This window comes from Saimiri boliviensis, chromosome 5, assembly GCF_048565385.1.
Source record: "Saimiri boliviensis isolate mSaiBol1 chromosome 5, mSaiBol1.pri, whole genome shotgun sequence".
Lineage (NCBI taxonomy): Eukaryota > Metazoa > Chordata > Mammalia > Primates > Cebidae > Saimiri > Saimiri boliviensis.
Window position 1 is genome coordinate 81,066,537 of NC_133453.1, and position 21,003 is coordinate 81,087,539.

General features: G+C 40.1%; 2 protein-coding genes across 16 annotated transcripts in view; one reads left to right on the plus strand and one right to left on the minus strand.

Annotated features, from left to right (window-relative positions):
• PKP4 (plakophilin 4) overlaps window positions 1-17,000 on the minus strand; it is a 231,782-nt gene extending 214,782 nt beyond the window's left edge. For 7 of the 12 annotated variants that reach the window (XM_039469686.2, XM_039469684.2, XM_039469688.2 and 4 more), the window contains exon 1: window positions 16,911-17,000. The gene's annotated coding sequence lies outside the window, so the exon portion shown is untranslated. Of the gene's footprint in view, window positions 1-15,819; window positions 16,071-16,910 lie in introns of those variants that run through there. The other 5 variants (XM_074399647.1, XM_074399646.1, XM_074399644.1 and 2 more) reach the window with 3 other exon arrangements.
• CCDC148 (coiled-coil domain containing 148) overlaps window positions 16,567-21,003 on the plus strand; it is a 342,429-nt gene continuing 337,992 nt past the window's right edge. The window contains exon 1 of one of the 4 annotated variants that reach the window (XM_074399652.1): window positions 16,567-17,404. In XM_074399652.1, coding sequence (XP_074255753.1) covers window positions 16,682-17,404 — 723 coding nt within the window. In that variant the 5' untranslated portion in view covers window positions 16,567-16,681. Of the gene's footprint in view, window positions 17,405-17,490; window positions 17,704-21,003 lie in introns of those variants that run through there. The other 3 variants (XM_003921954.4, XM_074399655.1, XM_074399653.1) reach the window with 3 other exon arrangements.

The following is a 21,003-nucleotide window of genomic DNA, read 5'->3' on the forward strand; positions in this document are numbered from 1 at the left end:
TCCTTTGTTTCTAATAACTTTGGTATTATAGTATCTTAGAAGTGGTATCGTAACAGCAAGTGATCCCCAGGGATCCCAGAATGTCATTACTGATTACAGAAAGACATGATTGTTTTATGTGGCAGCTTCAAGTTGGCCAGAGTCTTGTACTTCTGGAGCTCTCCTGTGTCTGTGCTCAGACCTTTAGGGGCAGCAAAAGTGTAAAAGGCAGAATACCTGTCCTTGAGTAGCTTCTGTTAAAACTTGTTCATGATTCTGGGGATGAAAGAAGGAAAACAATTGTTCTGGTCATCTTTGGTTTGTAGTTTTGCTTTGGGAAATAAAAGGAAAAACTACCCTGTAAACAGAGACATTTTATTATGTAATCCACATAATAAATATAATTCATTTAGTACCATCTTGATTTATAACCACTGAAAAATCAGAGTCCTCCCTTTTCCTTAGGTTTTTTTTTTTTTAATGCAGACCTTATAAGCCACACAAATTTTACCTGATTTTAAAATTTCAAAAACTAGCTTCAAAGCAAAAAATAAGCTACGTATCAGATTCAGAGCAATCTAAGTTGCTTCAAATGGATACACGTACAAACTTTTAGGTTCAGGGGTACACGTGAAAGTTACATAGGTAAATTCACATCGCTGGCGCATGCTGTACATATTATTTCATCACCCAGAATTACGCTCAGTACCCTATAGTTACCTTTTCTGTCCCTCTCCCTCCTCCCACCCTCTCCCCTCAAGTAGAACCAAGGGTTGTTTCCTTCTTTGTGTCCATGAGTTCTCATCATTTAGCTCCCACTAATAAGTGAAAACATATGATATTTGGTTTCTGTTCCTGAGTTAGTTTGCTGAGGTTTAGTTTCCTGAGTTAGTTTGCAGCCTCCAGCTCCATCCATGTTCTTGCAAAAGACCAGATCTTGGCATTTTTATGGCTGCATAGTATTCCATGGTGTATATGTACCACATTTTCTTTATTCAATCTATCACTGATGGGCATTTGGATTGATTCCATGTCTTTGCTGCTATGAATAGTGCTGCAATGAACATTTGTGTGCATGTGTCTTTATAGAATAATTTATATTCCTCTGGGCATATACCCAGTAATGGGATTGCTGGGTCAAATGGTAGCTCTGCTTTTAACTCTCTGAGAAATCACCATACTGCTTTCCACAACAGTTGAACTAATTTACATTCCCACCTAAGTGTTCCCTTCCCTCTGCAACCTCACCAGCATCTGTTATTTATCAACTTTTTAATAACAGCCATTTTGACTGGTGTGAGATGGTATCTCATTGTGGTTTTGATTTGCATTTCTCTAATGATCAGTGATATTGAGCTTTTTTTCATATACTTGTTGACCACATGCATGTCCTCGTTTGAAAAGTGTCTGTTCATGTCCTTTGCTCACTTTTTAATGGGGTTGTTTTTCTCTGGTAAATTTCAGTTCCTTATAGATACTGGATATTAGACCTTTGTCAGATGCATAGTTTGCAAATATTTTCTCCCATTCTGTAGGTTGTCTGTTTACTCTGTTGTAAATGAATATATTTTATAACATTTCATGCTCGTAACATTTAACATTAAACAGAAATCTATGCTATAGTCTGCAGTCTTTTTTTCACTGCTTTTAAAAAATTAGGTGACTGGCCCTCCTCATCAGAAAAGTATAGGCTATAATGAGTATGCAGGTCTTTTCCTTTTCTCTATCTGACTCAGTTTGGTTGAAAAGACATAAACATTGATATGGTCAGTCTGAAGAGTTTTTAATTCTATTTTTAAAATTCATTTTTAAAATATTTAATTTTTTAGAAACTAAAACATAAAACTATGTATTTATTGCATACAACACAATGTTGAAGTACACATGCACGTGAAATGTTAACTATAGCTTATTAACAAATACATTAACATAGTTACCATTTTTGTGGTTAGAACACCTCACATCCACTCTCTACATATTTCAAAAACATATTGTCATTAACAATATTCACCATGTTGTACAATACATTCCTTGAACTCATTCTTTCATCTAACTAATTATATATTATTTAATCAACATCTCCCTATTGGTTCATTTTCAGTTTTGTACTAAGCTTCCTAAATAGAGCTTTTTGGTATACATAAAGAGCTGAAGAAGAATGCACTTTAGACACCACTAAGATAGATTTAAATTTTAGCTATGAGTAGAATGAGACTGAATAATTTAGGCATGCTTAATTTTTCAATAATCAGAAGTGTTTAAATGCTTTTGTTAAGTTGAATGGGGTATCTAAAAAAGGAATTACTTTTCAAAGACTAGTTCTTTTTTCTTTGAAATAATGCTTAGTTCAATAAATGGCATTTAACAGAAGAAATAAATTGTCCTGATTTTGTAACTATGAGTAAGATTGGAGAAATATTAAAACAGTTGGAGAAATATTAAAACAGGCATTCATTGATATTTAGTTGGATGCTACTGCTTATGTCAAATCAACTAAAAGAAGAGATGAATCTTACTTCCAGTATGTCTTCTCTCATGTGTGATGAGCCTCTGTTACTGCAGTGATGTGCACAATTTGAAATAAAGCACAATCCTTCGTGTCAGCACTTGAAGGCTTTTTTTGACAATGAGCAAAATGTTAGACATTTCAGTGTGAATAGATCTCATGATCCAGAAAATACGAGCAGACAATTTAATTGTCCTTGACTGTAAAAATTAAATCTGATACTAAATTTAATCCAGGAATCTATTCATGTAGGGTTTTTCCCCCATTTTAAACAAAAATTAAACTTGCATGCCTAAGCATCTACATTGATGAAACATTCAGGAAGAAAATTCATGCTATCTGCTTTACAACCTATCTTCCTTACTCCCTGATTTCTATTAATTTTATTCTTTGGTTTTCCTCACTCCATCCATTACTATGCTTAAGTCTTCCCTATCTTAAAACTTTTTCAACCAAAACCTTTTCTTGGGCCATCATTCTCTCTCCTTTACCTCCACGGTTCTGAGAGATTCCTCTACCCATGGTGGATGTATTGAGTTTGTTGAGGGGGAGCTTAGGTTGGTGGCTGGGCTGAAGGGGGGCTTTGAAGCTGTGTTTACAGCAAGTATGCTATTTTTAAATTGGAATGGCCTAACAATACTCTCAGAAATTCCCATTCTCAATGGATTTTCACCAGTGCCCTAACAAGACTGGTGGTTTTTGCCTTTCCTTAGCAGTGTTCTGTAGTAGAGATAGGAGAGAAGGATCCAGGCAGGATTTCTTGCCTCTCCCACACTGGCTGCTGCTCTCCTCCCCAGGCCTGTACTCAGTGGGAGGCCTTCTGAGGACTCTGGCCAATCTTTTTTTAATTAGCACCTGGGAGGTCCATGTAGAAGAGCCCTCAAGGGGTATGAATTCACCACCTGACTGATGCCCTGTGGGGTTCTGTGTACTCTTGCCTGCCCACATTCAACATTTACCAATTTGCTAAAATTTTTTAACTCAGTTCTTCCTATTGTCTGGCATCATCTGTCCCAGGTAAGCAAGTCCAACCTTGGAGATGCCTTTCCTTCTCTAGATTTCACATTAGTTGGTTATTATGAGATTTCAACTCTCTGATGGGTTGAAGAAAATCATGAATTAGCAGACTGCGTGGTATTCTTTGTTCTTATTGCCATCAGGGTAGGATCTCTGCTCTTTCCTTCTACCAGAAGAAAAGTTAGATACTATTACAGTATTTATATGCACTAGGTCTTGAAGGATTATGAAAATGTGAACATAGAGTGGAGGGAGACAAAGAACAATGAGTAGAGACTAGTCTTGTTGATGTATAGGGTTCAGAAAGGAGAGTAATTAGGGTTTGACTGTAAGAGCCTTCCTTATATGGTGGGTGGCTAGGGAATCTGATCCTGCAGGGTAAACAATGGGGAGCCACTGAAGATTAGAGAAGGGGATAACTAAGGTTGTAAACAAAGTATTTAATTATTCATTCACTCAAAGCATCTGTTGCATACTCTATGTTAGGAATACTGCTACATGACAGAATTATAATGATGGCTGTGACACAGTTCTAACTTGCTGAGAGCTCACAACATAGCCAGGAAACAGACACAAAAACGACTCACAATGTGACAAGTGTTCAAAGCAGAGTTATGTGCAAAGTGATGACAAGCACAGGTGGGAAGGCTAAAATCTGGAGTGGGGCAGAGTAAAGGGCCAGGCAAGGCTTCATTAAAGAGGGTCATTGAATTAGACCCTGATGAAGAAAAACAAGGGCTCACCAGGCAGAGAAGGACATAATAGATAACTACAGAAAAGCCTTCAGGAAATATACAACTTACTGGGAGGATCATACTTCTGTGAAAGTAAATAGGGCTAAGGTTATATCATTCAAATATAGAAAAAGGATCAAATTCTTAAAAGCACCATATTAAAAAATGTTATTGTATAGCTATATTTTAGAATGGATTGCACAGTCAACACTTACCTTCTCAGCTAGGATTTGGGAAGAATGAAGTATTGATGATAAAAATATCAGAATGAACATAATACTGAAGAAAGTATAAAGCTCATTAAGTAATCCGATGGTATTTTAAACTGTGAAAATAAACAGATTTGACATTTAAGGTAGAAAAGGCATTAATAAAAACTAATCAAAGTATCAATTATGAATAGTTAGCCAGATGCAATTTCAACGTATTTCCCTGGCAGAGGTATATACAACAGTCAAACAAAAAGCAGGGATGGCAAGGAGGGGATAAGAAAATCACTTTAGAAAATGTCTTTTCTAGCCAGGTGTGGTGGCTCATGCCTGTAATCCCAGCACTTTGGGAGGCCGAGACAAACAGATCACTTGAGGTCAGGAATTTGAGACCAGCATGCTCAACATGGTGAAACCCCATCTCTACTAAAAATACAAACATTTGCCGGGCATGGTGATGTGCGCCTGTAATCTCAGCTACTGGGAAGAACTAAGACAGGAGACTAGCTTCAACCTAGGAGGCAGAGGTTGCAGTAAGCCAAGATCACATCACCGCACTCCAGTCTGGGAGACAAAGCAAGATTCCATCTCAAAAATAAAAATAAAAAAGAAAGGAAAGAAAAGAAAACAAAATGTCTTTTCTGGCTAGGCATGGTGGCTCATGCCTATAATCCCAGCACTTTGGGAAGCTGAGGAGGGAGGACTGCTTGTGGCCAGGCTTTGAGACCAGTCTGGGCAACATGGCCAGACCTCCTCCTCTCTATGAGAAAAGAAAACAAAGTATGAGTCAGGCATGGGAGCATGTGCCTGTAGTCCCAGGTACTCAGGAGGCTGAGGTGAGTGGATCCCTTGAACCCAGGAATTTGAGGCTGCAGTGAGTTATAATAGTGCCACCACTGCACTCCAGCCTGGCTGACAGAGTGAGACCCTGTCTCAAACAAAGAAAAGGAAGAAGAAAAGAAAATGTCTTAAATTTCTTTTCTTCCAGGAATGAAGGAATCCTCACCTTTTAAAGTATCAGGTATGCTTTTGGCTTCAACCTAATGACTGGATTAATTCCAATCACACAGGAGGATACTGTCTTCATTTTACATCCTCACCTTACCTGTTACCATGGTGCACTAGCAACTTTTTTTTGCAGGAATATTACCTATAATCATATGTAGGTGAAATTCTGAAAGAGCCAACATTCATGACTACATTTTAAAATATTGTTATAGGAAATTAAATGTGGCTATCTAAAACAAAATAAAATATAACAAAATCAAATAAATCCTAAAGCCGAGCTACAAAGCAACTTCATAAATTCTACTTAAAATATATGGGTTTTTGCTTAAAAAAAAAAAAAAAAAAAAAGGTAAACTTATGGAAAATACTATTTGTAAAACAGTAACAAAAGACAAAAGACTTGATTTTATAGATAAGTTTTTGTAATTTACCAAACCTATAAATCTAACATAAAATTCTTTATTTTAATTCACCAACACATAGATAAAGATGACTGGACTACAGAGGTTTCATAATTCAGGGCATAATTTAGAAAGAAAGCTTTAAAAATTATGATTCAATGCAGCAATGGTATTCCTGGGCATTTCCTCCAGAGAAAAGTATACTTATGCTAACCTGTACACACATATTCATAGCAACTGTATTTGTAATAGCTATAAGTTACAAACAACAGATGAATGGTTAAGCTAACTACATCCATATTATGGAATATTACTCGGTTATAAAACAGAACAGACTACTGATACATGCAGCAACCTGGAATATTCTCGAAAGAATTATGCAAAATGGGAAAAAACATGCAAAATTACATACTTTACAATCTACTTATATAATAATTATTTTTTTTAGAGACAGAGTTTCACTCTATTGCCCAGGCTGGAGTACAGTGGCACTAACATAGCTCATTGCAGCCTCAACCTCCTGGGCTCAAGCACTCCTTCTACCTCAGCTTCCCAAGTATCTGAGACTACAGACACATGTCACCACGTGCAGCTAATTTTTTAAATGTTTTAAGAGACAGATCCTGGCTATGCTGAGCAGGCTGGTCTTGAACTCTTGGCCTCAAGCAATCCTCACGTCTCAGCCTCTCACAGTGCTCAGATTATAGAAGCGACCTACCGTGCCTGTCTTTTTTTTTTTTTTTTTTCCTCTGGCAACAGGATCTTACTCTCTGCCCTAAGATGGAGTGCAGCGCCAGGCTCAAGCCATCCTCCCACCTCAGCCTCCTGAGTAGCTACGACTACAGGTGTATGCCACTAGCATTTAAACTGACAAAACCATAGATACGATGAACAATGAATGGTTGCCAGGGATTTAGGAGGGGATGAGGGTAGGAGAGATAAGCTTCGTGGTGATGGAAGTGTTCTGTATCTTGATTATATCAATGTTAATATCCTGGTTGTGACAGTGGATTATAGTTTTGCAAGATGTTACCATTGGGGAAAATGACCTAAAGGGTAAACAGGATCTTTCTGTAAATTTTATCACAGTGATTTAAGTGAGATTGGGAAAGGGACAACCAAAATGTGTTACAATATTTCTATCTACTATATTAAGGCCAAATAAAGGTTTACTATACCAACTAGGTCAAAACAAGCTATGAAATTTCCTGTTTCATTACTCTTAACATTTATGTAATTTTATAGTAACAATAATACTCTTAGCATTTCTGCAATATTTTCCCTTTGAAAAACTTCATGTGCTTTAAATTACATCTACTTTTGTCTTCAACTCGTCAGCTCAGTATATAAGGATATTACTATTCATAATATGGATACAGAAAGTTTACTCAACTTCACACTTTCAAAGCTTAGCTTAGTCTTGGTGTTTGATGGCTGCCTGTTAACAGTATGATAAAGAGCATTATGAAAACTCATCTCACTATGATTATAATCCAGACAATTAAGGTTAAAATAAATATGAACCAATCTGTTTAAAATCTTCTAATAAATTTCTTTTTTTTTTTTTTTGAAATAGAGTTTCCTTCTGTCACCCAGGCTAGAGTGCAGTGGTGCAACCTCTGCCCACTGCAACCTCTGCCTCCTGTGCTCAAGAGATTCCCCTGCCTCAGCTTCCTGAGTAGCTGGGACTACAGGGGCCCACCATCACACCTGGCTAATTTTTTTTGTATTTTTAGTAGAGACGGCATTTCACCATGTTGTTCAGGCTGGTCTCAAACTCCTAACCTCAAGTGATCCACCCACCTCGGCCTCCCAGAGTGCTGGAATTACAGACATGAGCCACAGCGCCCAGCGGTTAACTTCCTTACTAGGGAATTTGATATAATGAATTATTTATCTAGCAAGTTGTATCAAAAAAGCATTTTTTTTAAGGCTAAACAGGAGGTTTTTCCTTTGAAACGTAGGATTACAGGGTCTCAGGGTCTCAGACCAGTCTACAAAAGGACAGAGGATAGGTATTAGGCAGAGACAAGATTATCCAAGAGTAGTAGGCAAAGGTGTTCAAAACTAAAATTCAAACTCATTCATTCCCTTAAATATACAGAACCACTAGAGGTCAAGATTAAGTCATATAGAAAGATAAAGTCCCTGCTGTTGAGTAGCTTAGAGCAGGACTATTTTCCCATGGAACTAATAAACTCTAGTTACGCTATAAGACGAGAGATTTATAGATTGTTAGTTTTAAACAATATTTTGGAAGACTGACACTTGCCAATACACTATTGGAATATTTCAGACTGACACTTATTTTTCATCTGTTGACAGTCTGAATTAGACCTTTAACATCTGAGTTGTTTATCACAGGTCTCAGACTAATAGTATTAATAGTTCTTGTGAAGTCCAGCTGTATTTTCTGATTCCTTATGCAGTACCTTTTTTTTAACAGACTTACAAATTGACAGTAAGTGAAAAATTCCCATCAGTGCATCATTCTGAGATTCAAGGTAAGATTCAATGAAACCATTTATTCTAGTACATGTCACAAGGGATTTTAAAACATTGTTTATTCATAACAATGAGAGGGAATATTTTCAACAATAAGTTTGGGCTTATAAAGGCACACAAATTCACAAATCACACAGAGAATAAAAGAAAAGCACGAAATACAATAAACCAAAATTCTGTTGTATGAAAAATAAAAATAACTTACTAAAATGGCAGGTCTTAAGGCATAAATTAATGCTTTCTCATAAATAATGTACTTTCATTATGATTAATTATTTCACATTGGGTATATAATAAAGTGTTTCAAGAGATATACTCAAAACCATCAAGTTCATGATTAAAACTTGGTTTGAAATCACTATTTATCTTTAGGGTAGACTTTTCCCGAAAAAAGCTAATGAGAGTGGTTTATGTTTATCTCTAGAATCAGGTAATCTATCAGGTAATAGACAACTAAGCAAGTAGAAGTATGAGCTAAAACCTAGTTATTTCAAAGCTCATCTTTAATACTTACAAAACAATTTTACATGTTTATTTATATACCAACATTTCTAGGACAATCTTCTCTACCTCATGTTCTTATCTTTCTCAACCAGACTGTAAAATGTATCATGGATTCCTTAAAGACCGAGATTCCCATTACTGAATCTAACACAGACAGTAAGCATCCCTGGGAGAAGTCAACTTTTTGGCCATGAGGCCTATCAGGGTCTGATATGGAGCAAGGGACTAAAAAATGTTGGTTAAAATAAACTAAAATGAAGCATTTCAAATAAGTAGTATCTTTTTAAGTAAGTATCCACAATACCTCACACACAGTAGGACTCCAACAAATAACTAAAGCACTAATTGTCTACAGCCCCTTCACATGCACCCCTAGTGGTATACAGGAATAAAGTGATTTTTAACTAGATCAAATCAGTTCCTGTTTCCCACCCATCCCAGGACACAGGTGTCAGAACACATGATCCACTTCACTGCAAAGTGGTAAATAACGGTTTCCATTTTACATGAGTGTTTACAATTCTCATGAAGGTATGGAAACAGCAGCCTGTTCTTCAAGGGTTTACTCTAACCATGACATTGACAATCCATTTAATATTGCATATAATATTAGTATAATTAATGCTTTCCTTTGCAAATAATACCCTTATTGCATCCGCAAAGGGAAAGAGCTATCCTCAATATTTTTAAAAAATTCTTTTACGCATGTACACATACTAGAGTTCTACAGGGACTTTTTTTTTCTCCACAAAGGAGAACAGGGTCTAGGAGAAACTTTCATCACTTAGTTTTTAAATTACTTTTTATAGAAGAGCACAAATCCAAGTAAAAAATTACCCTCATGAAATCTGCCACAATTTCTGTACACTGGTAGATTGTCTATATGTAAAAATTAGAATTGAATGAAAAGTACCTATATTCTATGAGATATGGATTAGCAAGTTCCTTATGAACCTAAATTATCCATACAAAAATGTTTTCAGAGGAGCAACTCTGAGTCAGTTAACTTTTCTGAGGACAAACCATTTGAGCAAATGAGAAGTGGATCTTTCTCACTGTAACAAGACTAGTCCCTTCTAGTCACCATCCTAAATCCCCTTTCTTATTTCTATCCAACTTCTGGAAAATATAGTCTCAATCAGAGGTGATGCCTCCAATGTGCACAGGGAACTGCTAGCCCAGAAGGCAGGGCTGAGACAAACTGTGGGATGTGCAGCGCCATACGGGCTCACTGCTCAGCTCCTGCCCCAAGGAACCCCAAGGATTCTTACTCCTGGAGCACTTCACACTGCTATTGCATAAGACACGGAACCACGGACTCCGCCAGGAAGGAGTCACCGGTTTGTCTGGCTGCAATATTTACATTTTCAGGAGCTGAAAATTTCAAGCATACAACTTCAATCTTCTCTCCTTATCCCAGAGGGTAAACTGTCATAAATCCTTGGGAAGACAGTACATTCTTGCGGAGGAAAATATGTAACAGCTTGATGTTCTAAGAGTTGCAAAATTTAAGTACTAGAAGTACTCTAGAAGCACCTAGGCCAACTCCCACATTTTATAGACAAGAAAAACTAAAGCCCACAGGAGTTAAATGACTTGCTCATGGGACACACACCTGCACAGTGGCAAAGCCAGGACTAGAACTAGAGTCTCCTGATACCAACTAAACCACTGTCTGTTGATTATATCATGCATCTTTCAAATCTTCTTCCTCTTTTCTAAACTTTGTTGATTTGGCAATCTCCTGCTGATTTCAAATATTCTTTTTTCAAGTGTCATCACTTTAAGACAGAAAAGGCAACTTAAAGAGTTAATTTACAAGCAGCATTTGGGCAAGTGGTGTTAAATGATGAACACTTTCTAATGCTTTATTCATGTCCTGACTAGCAAAGACATTTTAAAAAATGACTACTACCTGGGATTACAAATGCTATAATTGTATACACTCTCCTATACTTGTTGGTTAGTGGTGGTTAATGCCTCTCTAAGTATTGCCTACCACAAGAAGCTACAACTTCCCTACTTAAAAATGCCCTTAATTACTGTGCTGGATTCTCTTTCTTACAGACAATGTCCTGCAAACTATGAAGTTCATAATGGTTTCCCTTCAGCAGTTTATTTCTTGCCTGAAATATCCTGTTGAAATCCATAATCATTTTGACAAAGCCCACACAGAAAGCAAGCCAATAATTTGCCTGGCATTTGGTAAATGTTGCAGAAACCATCATAAAGCACCACAACATAAAAATAATGATTTAAATGTATTAGGTGCTGGCTCTGAGCCAGGTCCTGTTATAAGCTCTTTACACATACTAATTCATTTAATCTTCACAACCACCACGTGAAGTACGTGCTTTTATCACTCCATTCTACAGATGGGCAAAACGAGGACTGTAGAGATTATACAATCTGCCAGGTTACACAGCTAGCAAGCTGCAGTGCCAGAACTGGACCTTGACAGTAAGGTTGTTAACCATGACATCTCACTACCTTAATGACACTTCATGAGCCTTACTGAGTGTGAAGGTGAAATCCCAAGCACTTTTCCCTAGGCTCATGAAGTGTCATTAAGGTAAATCCATATGTAATCTTGGACTGGGGTAGAGGCAGACTGCAAGCCTTTGAAAACATGTGCTTTATCCCTTCCCTCCCCTCACTTCCTAAAATGATAATGTTTTAAAACAAAACAAAACAAAACAAAACAATTAAAAATGAATGTGAAGAAGGTTCAAAATTCTCAAAAGAGAAATTCAACTTCCTTGTTGCTATGATTTGAGTTACAAGGGGGAAGAGGGCTGATTATGTTTATTCATGCTTGGAAAAGTTTTTTTTGTTTCTGTTTTCTAAAGAAAATTTTAAAAACCACTGTGAACTTCAGGAATCTTGAGCTAAAATGTAACTTAGATCAACATAATCCAAACTCTGTATTTTTAAAAGGAGGAAGCTATCATTCAAATGTTAAATGGTTTGTCAAAGTAATAAGGGTTACTGCCAGATCTCCTAACTTCTGATTTGGGATGCTTTTTACCTCCCTCATGCTTGCAATTTAAGACATGGCTTGCAATGGACAAAAATTTCAGATACCACTTAGCCAGTGTTTGAAAAGTCTATTTGTAAACCAATTGTGGCTTTCTATGAAAGATTGCATTCCAGGTTTCGGGGCAGGTCCCCAAAGCCTGCATAGTACACCGATAGCCTTATTTCAAATATACATTTTCCCTAACTTTCATATATAATATGATTTTTGTGTCAAACCCCATACCTGTTTTAAATTCAACCTGGAATACTGGACACCAATGTCTACAATTTATGCACATGGCCGCAGGCCACAAGGAGCTTCTTCTGCCTCTCCAAGCAGACAAATATGGTGGTAGCCTAATGTGTGTGTGTTGTGAGGGGCTGGCGGGGTAGTGGAGAGGCACAGATGAAGGAATAGTAGTACTAACACAACTGAATAGTTGCAACTCATCAGATTTATATTTAATAGAGAGGAAACTATAGAAGTCAAACACGTCTCAGATGTCAAAGAAATGTGTTTCCTCTGGTCCCCTCCCTCCCTACCCTACATTTGAGTTCTGGATTTTGAGAGGACTGTATCATTCCGTATCTAGCTACCTGGACTGGCACCCACCCAATCACCAGGCATTATTCCGTTCATGACAAATGCTTTGCAATCACATGACTTACAGTAACTCAGACACTTCCATATTTTAATTTATATATTTAGTAGTAATAAAATCTCACAATCCAATCCCTAATATTTTATCAGCTGCAATGAATCATATATGTGAATCATAATAAACTATAATGTTATCAAGACTATGAATAATAAAATGATCAGTGATTTAGCCAACATTTATTGGTATATAAAATAAAAGCAAATCTAAATTATGAAAAGGAAAAACAACAGGTCAACAACTAAAAAAAAAAGTCTGCAACAGTCCCAAGTTTAATTGAAGAGCACCATCATGTAACATCCCAGTTTAGTCATGACAACATAGCCCACCCTAAATTAAGATAATTTCACTGAATTATAAAAGTGACAATGTAAGAAATATTTGAATGTTGTGCAACTTCTGAACTGAAACCAGCAAGTACATGAATTACTTGCTGTTCTTGGCAACTTAGGGCCTGCTTACCTTACCCTGAAATAACTCTGTTACTTCTTACCACTGAGCATCAAACTGATCTGCTGACTGCTGTCATCATTTCCATAGATGTAAGGATGAAACCTTACATCCATGTATTTTAAAAGTTTTCCTTCTTTTCTCTATTTGCAGCTGTCTGTAGTATTGTCTGGCAGTGAAATAGTTACTTAATTCTCCAAACATACCTAGTCCACTAGTGTTATGTTTCAGAGTTTTCCCCCTTCAGTGCAGGAAGGGCACTACAGAATCATTTAACACATAGAAAGAGTAATTATCTCCCTGTACACTTGAAGATGTGAAGGCAAACTTCCCAAACTGACATACAATTCCATAGGTATTTATGCCCTAAAATAACCCTATAGTAACGTCTATTTTATCTTCCATTTAAGAATAAAGATAGAATGTCCATTTTAGAATTAAGCAAGGTAGGAAATTACTGCTCGATTGAAATAGAAAAAAAATTTTTTTTAAAACACATTAGATTATGAAGCTTTCTCAAAATACCTTAATATTTCAAAAGAGTCAGGTAAGAGGCTAGAATTACCTGAGGGTTGGCATCAGCCAGGGTATGAGTACCATTTAAATTCATCCCTGGATAAAAGCACAGAAATTACTCAAAATTTCAAAAAATTTAGGTCAAAAATTGCCAATAATTGAATTTTTAAAAATTAAATGAATGTCAACATTTTACGTTAAATTTGCTTTGCCTATTTACAAGAAAATGAAGAAGACTGCAATTCCGATTTAACATAAACCTAATCCAAATACTCAAGGTCATACACGTGCTAAAGTTTTTATTAAACTGAATTTGGTAATAATTTCCTTAAATTAATATTATGTCAGAACTAGTCACAAAATTAGATTTGAATTTTTAGCTTATAAATGCATTATTGCTGCAATAATGTATATAATTTTATTTTCTAGTTGAATACTAGCTACCCCTAGTTTCTTCTTCCCTTGTTTTCCATCAATGCTCTCCGCTCCCTTAACTCCCTCCAAAAACAATATAAGCAAAAATTAAAATAACTGGAAAATTAGCTTCATCAAATTAGACTCTTCAGTATAATATATAAGACACCAGATGCAGCACCCTCTCCTTACATAATAGTAGGGGGTGGGGAGAGAATGCACTTTGGTCAAAATACGAGTTCGGTTATTTTCAATTGTGAAGGATCACCAGTTGAAAAACTTCCTCTCTTCGTACACCTATAACAAATAGAAAGCATGTCTAACTGAACGCTTACCTTTACCTGAAGTAGGCAAAACTATTTGCACAGCCAATCGTGTGTGTGTGTATGTGTGTGATCTATACATCTGAACAGGGTTTTCAGTTTCCAATGAGGCAGAGAAACTGAATTTGCTTACACTTCCTAATCTTGACATCAAGTCAAATAAGCATAGGTTAAGCATGTTAAACTCTGCTGTAATAGATATTGTTACATAATAGAAGTTTCCTTTTGGCATTTACAAACACCTCCCAATATCCTCCACATGTTAGTGGACACAAATTAAACCTCTAAATCAGAAGATTCACTGATTATGCACATAGCTGAAAAACAACCTAGCAACCAAAAGATAAACCCTTCAGAGTGCAATGGTTTTTTTTTTTTGTTTTTTTGTTTTTTGTTTTTTTTCTTCTATTTTTTCCTCTCTGTTGAGTCCTTAACTAAAGGCTCCTATTTAATACTTTTCAATGTCCTTGATCTAGACAAAGTAGGTGTTGGAAGACAGCTGATTGGTCATACAACTGACTTAATATTTTACCGAAACTGCTACAAAATAACAAGGTGCAAAGAGATTTACCATAAAAGCAACCTCCAAAGCAAACTGTGTCAAATAAAAACACATATAGGATGCTTTTCAACATCCAGAAACACTTATTTCAGACATTAGTTGTTTTCATTCTCATGTTGCCATTTTCTGTAACTGTTTCACAGGCATCAAAACGAAGATACTCCTACAGCAATATACTGCATTCAAGAGAAGGATTCTTCTACTTTCTCTTTTAAAATAAAATGAATCTAAGCTCAATTCTAGTGAACCATTTTCTGTCAATATTTTGCTTTCCTGTATTGAGAAAAACAAAATTGGACCAAAATGCATACTAACCATCATCGATTTTACACGTAAATAATTACCATTCTATAAAAGTTGTAGGGCAGCATTTTTTTAAGTCAAACTCAGTAACAAAGAGAAAGAACTAAGACCTCCACTCATAAATTACATCTTGAAATATACATGATTGTGGTGTCCCCGTTACTTTCAATGGTAACTGACACGCCCCGAATTTAACTGTACCAGACAGTTCTATCTGTCCCATCGCTGACCAAACACTGCTTCTCTGTTTCTATTCATTATGTATTATATGAGGTCTAAACACAGCCCAGCATGACGAGGAAAAAAATTACACTTCTTAGGACACCGAAGTGATGCATTCAAGATCTTTCTTGCAGCACATGCCCATCCATGAGCACAGTCATTTTCTGGTATAGCTAAAATATACTGGCTGCAAGCTCATTACTCTTAAGAACCTTCAGGCCCCCTGTTCCTGCTGGTTTTCAGAAAACCCTAGTAAAAACCAGGCACTATCTAAACCTTGCACACCAAACTTGCAAACAGCCTATGCAATGATCAATAACCTTGGCTACACAGTCATCGACCCCAAATTCACGGTCCTGAAGACCAATGCAGCAAAAACCCAGGTGAAAGGCTAGCTGGAGCCCAAAAGAACTACCGCGCTTCCCCTCCGCCACCCTCTCTGCCGCAAGGAGGGAAGCAATGGGAGGAGAAGAGTGGAATGAGGCTCACCAGCTCCGAAGATGCTCCGGTGACCTCTGGCTGCGCGGCGAGAGCTGGGGAGGAAAGGCGCTAGCGTAGCCGCGGAGGGCCGTGTGGACTCTGCCCCTGGTGCATTCCTCGCATTCCTGCACAATCTGTCGCCAGCCCAGGAGCCGGCAGCGCGCGTCCCCCGCTGTACACACACACCTGACTACCGCTGCGCCCCGAGCGGCCACGGCCGCCGCGGCGCCTCCACTGCCTGCGCTCGCGGTTTGTCGCACTCAGCCAACACGCAGCCAAATCCCGGCCCCGCCGCTCGATCTCCGGGTAGCGGTCCAGGGGAGAGGGCCGGCAGCCTCGGCGGCGGGCTGGGATACCAGATCCGCCAGGGGGGTGCCGCGGCTCCGCTTCAACTCCTGGCAGGGAGAGGAGGAAGCGGCGGCGCAGGAGGGCAGCGGCGAGGCTCGGGGCTGGGGAGCCGGGAGGGGTGGAGCGTGAAGATCGGCGGCCAGCAGAGAGGGACGCACTGGGCAGAGAGGGTGGGCAGGACCGGCAAGGAGTGCAGGACTTCGGGGGCAAACGCAAGAGCGCGCGGGCAGCGGCAGCAGGGGCGTGGAAAGGCGGGGAGGGGGCCAAGGTGCAGGATCTGGGGCTGGAAGGACGGACCGCGGGTCTCGAGGGCCGGGGAGGGCGGGCGCCCCGGGGTGTCGGGGGCGCGGGGCGGCGCGCCGGGCGGGCGGCAGCGGAGAAGCCGCAGCGAGGGCGTCCAGCAGGGCTCCGCGCGGCGCTCAAGTTCGGGGCTGGGGGCTCCGGATCTGTAGAGCCCACCGTGGGGAGGGGTAGTGCGCGGCGCGTACGGGAGACCGGGGAGACGAATCGCCGGGAAAAGCAAATGGAGGGTGAAACTTGTGCGCCTGCCGGGGGGAGGGGAGCAGCAGGCGAGTGCGGGCAGGAACACGAGGCGGGGCAGGAAAGCCGCCGCCGCGCTGGGGACGGGGCGGCGGGAGGGAGGCGCCGGGCCCCCGGCGCGCAGGTCCCGGCCCCGGCGCGTGCTCCGGGCGAGGGCCGAGGGGTCTCACCGGCAGGGGTCTCCGCGCCCTCCCGCGAGCCCACACACTTACTTTCCAGCTTAGGCAGCGGCCGTCGTCGCTCCAGGGATCACGGACATCGGCGCCGAGGGATCGTCGCTGCGGCACCCGAAAAAATTAAAAAAGTGCCGCGGCTGCCCGCCCCTCCCTCCCCCACCCGCCCCCTCCCCCGGAGCGGCTATCCCACCACCCCCGGCGGCGGCGGTGGCCAACTTGCCCCTCTACCCTTTGCCCATGGCGCCGCCTCCGCGGCCGGCGTCGACGCGGACTCAGCCCCGGAGCCCCCTCTACTGCCCAGAGGCCGCCGCCGCCGCCCGCCCCGCCGCCAGCCCGCCCGGCCAGCCCCGGGCTCGCGGGAACGTCAGCACGCCGCCGTCCCCGGGCCTGCTCCCGCCACCCCATTGGCCGGAAGGAGAGGGCTGGTCCTCCCCATTGGCCCGGCCCTCATATTGAACGGGCCAATAGGAGCTGCGGTTTCAGGTCGCCATAGAGACCGATGCTGCTCAGCGCGAGAGGGCCTGGAGAAGGTGGGTGTGAGGATGAGGGTGTCTCAAGTCGCGGGCGCGGGAGGGGGTGGCGGAGAGGAGGACAGGGAGATTCCCCAGCGCTGGCTCTGAAATCTGGGGCAGGTTTCGCTTTGCCTTCCTGCCAGCCCCAACTGTGCCTGGTAGGGTTTGTCCCTGGCATCAAAGGGAGGAACAGCGGAGCCCTTAGACGTACCCCTGACAGTGAGAGCCAGGAGTGGGCGTTTCACTTTTCCTGCGTTTGAGGAGGCCCTGAGGCTAGGCTCTGACCTTTGACGTGTGTGCAGCTTCTGCTTCTCCAGGTGAGTTTGCACCCCATCCCTTCCATCGCTGCTTCCTCCTGACGTCACTGAGCCACTCGAATCCTACTTAGGCTTGTTCTCCGCAACCACTCCCCCTTTCCTGTCTTGCCTCAACGTTTTGGGTCTTCAAACTCATAATCCTTCTCAAATAAGACTCAAAGAGGATTTCCTTTGATGATATTTTGGTAAGGGAACAAGGTGACGGATTGTATGATAGACGCCAAAGCGTCAACACATAAGATAGCCTGTTCCCGGATTCTCAAAGCAAACCTCTAATCTCCCCGTGGGCAGATACTTATTAAACACATCTGTGTGTACATCCTGCACTAGGAGCTTGACAGGTGCATGTTCTTTCACTTGAGAGGTTACAGGCTTGATAAAGACACAGGAAACAGAAACAATCCTTCTTGATTCTGATGATTTCACAAAAGAGTAAGGGAAATGGATTACAGTTGGTGGGTTTTGTTTTCTATTTTCCAATTCTCTTTAAATTTGATGTAGAAATAACCTGAGGCATGAAAATCAGTACACACAAAAATCTTGAGCTTTAATAATGTCTTCTACTTTCATTTAAAATCATTTTATGTTAGTTTGTCAATACTAATTTTTTGTCAATAAATTTCATATTTAGATACCACCTTAAAGTGAAATTTCATGAACATATTAGGCTTTAAAACACGATATTGCTCTAGCCTATAGCCACTGATATTCTTAAGTTCCTTCTTTTGGTCATTTTACTATTTTTCGACTAATCTCTTTAGTAAGGAGACTATGTTTATATTACTGCGCCTCAGACTGGGGGGACCATGTTGTGTGAAAAAGCTGATAGGATTTTGGAAATTACAAATATTTTGTGGAGAGAAACAGATTAATGTGTGTGCAAGTTGCATATGTCTAAGTACTGTTCTGAATTTTAAGTTGGGTGATATGCTTTGCTACTGGTTTTTATCTTACTGTAATTGAAGATTATAAAGATGTAACCTAAGAAATGTTAATATGGTACCTTGATAGGAAAAAAAAAAATTTCTTCACATTTGTGGTAAAATTTGAACTTAGATGACAATCCTACACAGGGTTGGACTGTGGAACAAAACAGGTGAACATGTGACTGTTCCCCCTAAATATTTTCAGAACTGGGAAGGGATCAGCAGAGGCCAGGAAGTGCTGTGTCATGCCTGGCCATCATGGAAATAGGCTGTTTTTGACTTCTTCTAGCTTTTTAATGTGTGCGTTTGTTTATAGAACAGAAAAAGTAAAATGCAAATTGTTGTATAAGACATATGTTTAATAACAAGATATCAATGATTTTGCTTTTTTAAAAATTTCAGTCACATCGAATGAATGGAAGATGTGTCTAATGGGAAGAAAAATGGTTCTTTCCTTTTTTCTTGCCTTAGGCTAGCATAGAAAGAAGGGGAAAAAAGCTCATTGTATTATTACTCCAATAGTCTTTTGTGTGTGTGTTTTTCTCAGACGGCTATTTTGATATTGTAGATTTCATGTTTGTCATAATTAAATTGTTACTAAAAATCCACCATGAATGATGTCCTCTGAAATAAGTTGTCACTCAACATTAATTATTTTCTTTATTTTTGTATGTAGTTGAAAGCTTTCTTTTCAACTTGCTCCTGTGCTACTAACCATTGCTAGATAAGTTTAAAGGATCACTTCATTCCACTTAAAGTTCATGCTCTTCAAACTTTACTGGTCTTCACTGATTCTCAATTCCTTTCCTCATCAGGAGGATGATTATCCAGAACACATATCTGGGAACATTATCTGGGCCACTTCCAAACCTGTCCTATGTCTGATCTCCTCAAGCCCCTGCTTTATGTGGTTTTCCTCCGCTTCTGCAAATGATCTTGCCTCATACTCTAGTAAAGGATCCATCATGAAGTTCCTCAACTTAACGTTCCTAAACCTCAGTCTCACTTTTCACACATCTTCACCTCTTTCAGTACTGGTTGAGAAGGGGTGTCCACATTTCTCTTAAAAGCTCATACTCCACTTATGCTCCTAAACGTGGACCATCTTCTCTCTACCAGGATTTTGCTCTAGTGATTATAATTTCTCTCTTAGACAATGTGTTATACCCTCACCTCCAAAGATTTTTCCTAAGCCTTCCAAATATCTGGCCTTTGGTAAAACCACCTTCCTTCTGCCCTACCACCATCTCCATCTTCTGGCCTTTCTTTTCACCAATAAATGGTCTGAAGGGAATTTCCTGAGGTTTCTACTTTTTCACCAATGTTTTGGCTCTTGAATAGAACTGAAATGATCTTGAAGATTTTGCTCTTTCTCCTCAAAATCCTAGCTTATTTTGGCAATTAAGTTCTCTCCTACAAAAATGTCCTTTGCTTCCAAGTTGCAATGGCTCAATTCCAGATTTCCAGTGAAGGAGTGAAACCATTGTCACTTAGCCTGAGGATCCACAGAAATGCAAATGACTGGCTTGAGAAGAGGATGATTTAAACTACTAGCCTGGTCACCTTGGGAAAAGTGCTAGAAAGTAGGGGTGGGAAGAGGGCCTGTGCTCCAGCTGACACTTGGGCCCAGGGCAAGGTTAGAATATTAAGAGGTTTGATGACTCCACCCTGAAGAACAAAAGTAAACAGCAGAAATCCAAACCACTTTCAATTACCAGCTCAGAAAGAAGTCAACCTGAAACTTTTAAGATTATGAAAACTATAACCTTCTAATGTTTGTTATTTTCATATTATCCCATAAAGATTATTGGTAAATTCCCTAAGAAGCATAGCAGAGGCAGCAAGGAATAGGAGGAAGCAGGAACACTGAGTCTCTTCTCATACCTGGGTGTCTATGGAGGACTCGGGAGGTGAAGATAAAACTTCAAAAAGTATACCAATACTGATAGTTCTGAGGTTTTGTTTTTAAAGAGGAATGTTAAAACAGGTAGGTGGCAAAGGAGGGAAAGAGAGTAGTAGAATAAGTGGGGCCTGAGGAGGGTTACTAGGGCTTAATAATAGTTCTGCTCTGTTGTCTCTGGTGGTTTCAGGATTGGCTGAGCCCCACCCCAGCACCATTCTCTTCATGTATTATACAAATTCTCCCCTGGCTCAGCCTAATAATTACCTGTAAAAACTTCTGGAAAGTTTCCTGGCCCTTCCCCTTCTTGAGAGGGTGAGTTTTGCCTTACTGTATTGTTGTGACCCTTCACACTCCATATCCCATTGTGTGGTTATTTTTGTGTGAGCCTTTTCCCCTAGAGGATAGGATCCACATCATGGTCATGACTGTGTCCCTCACTGCCTTAAACTACTGAAGTACCTGCCAATATTT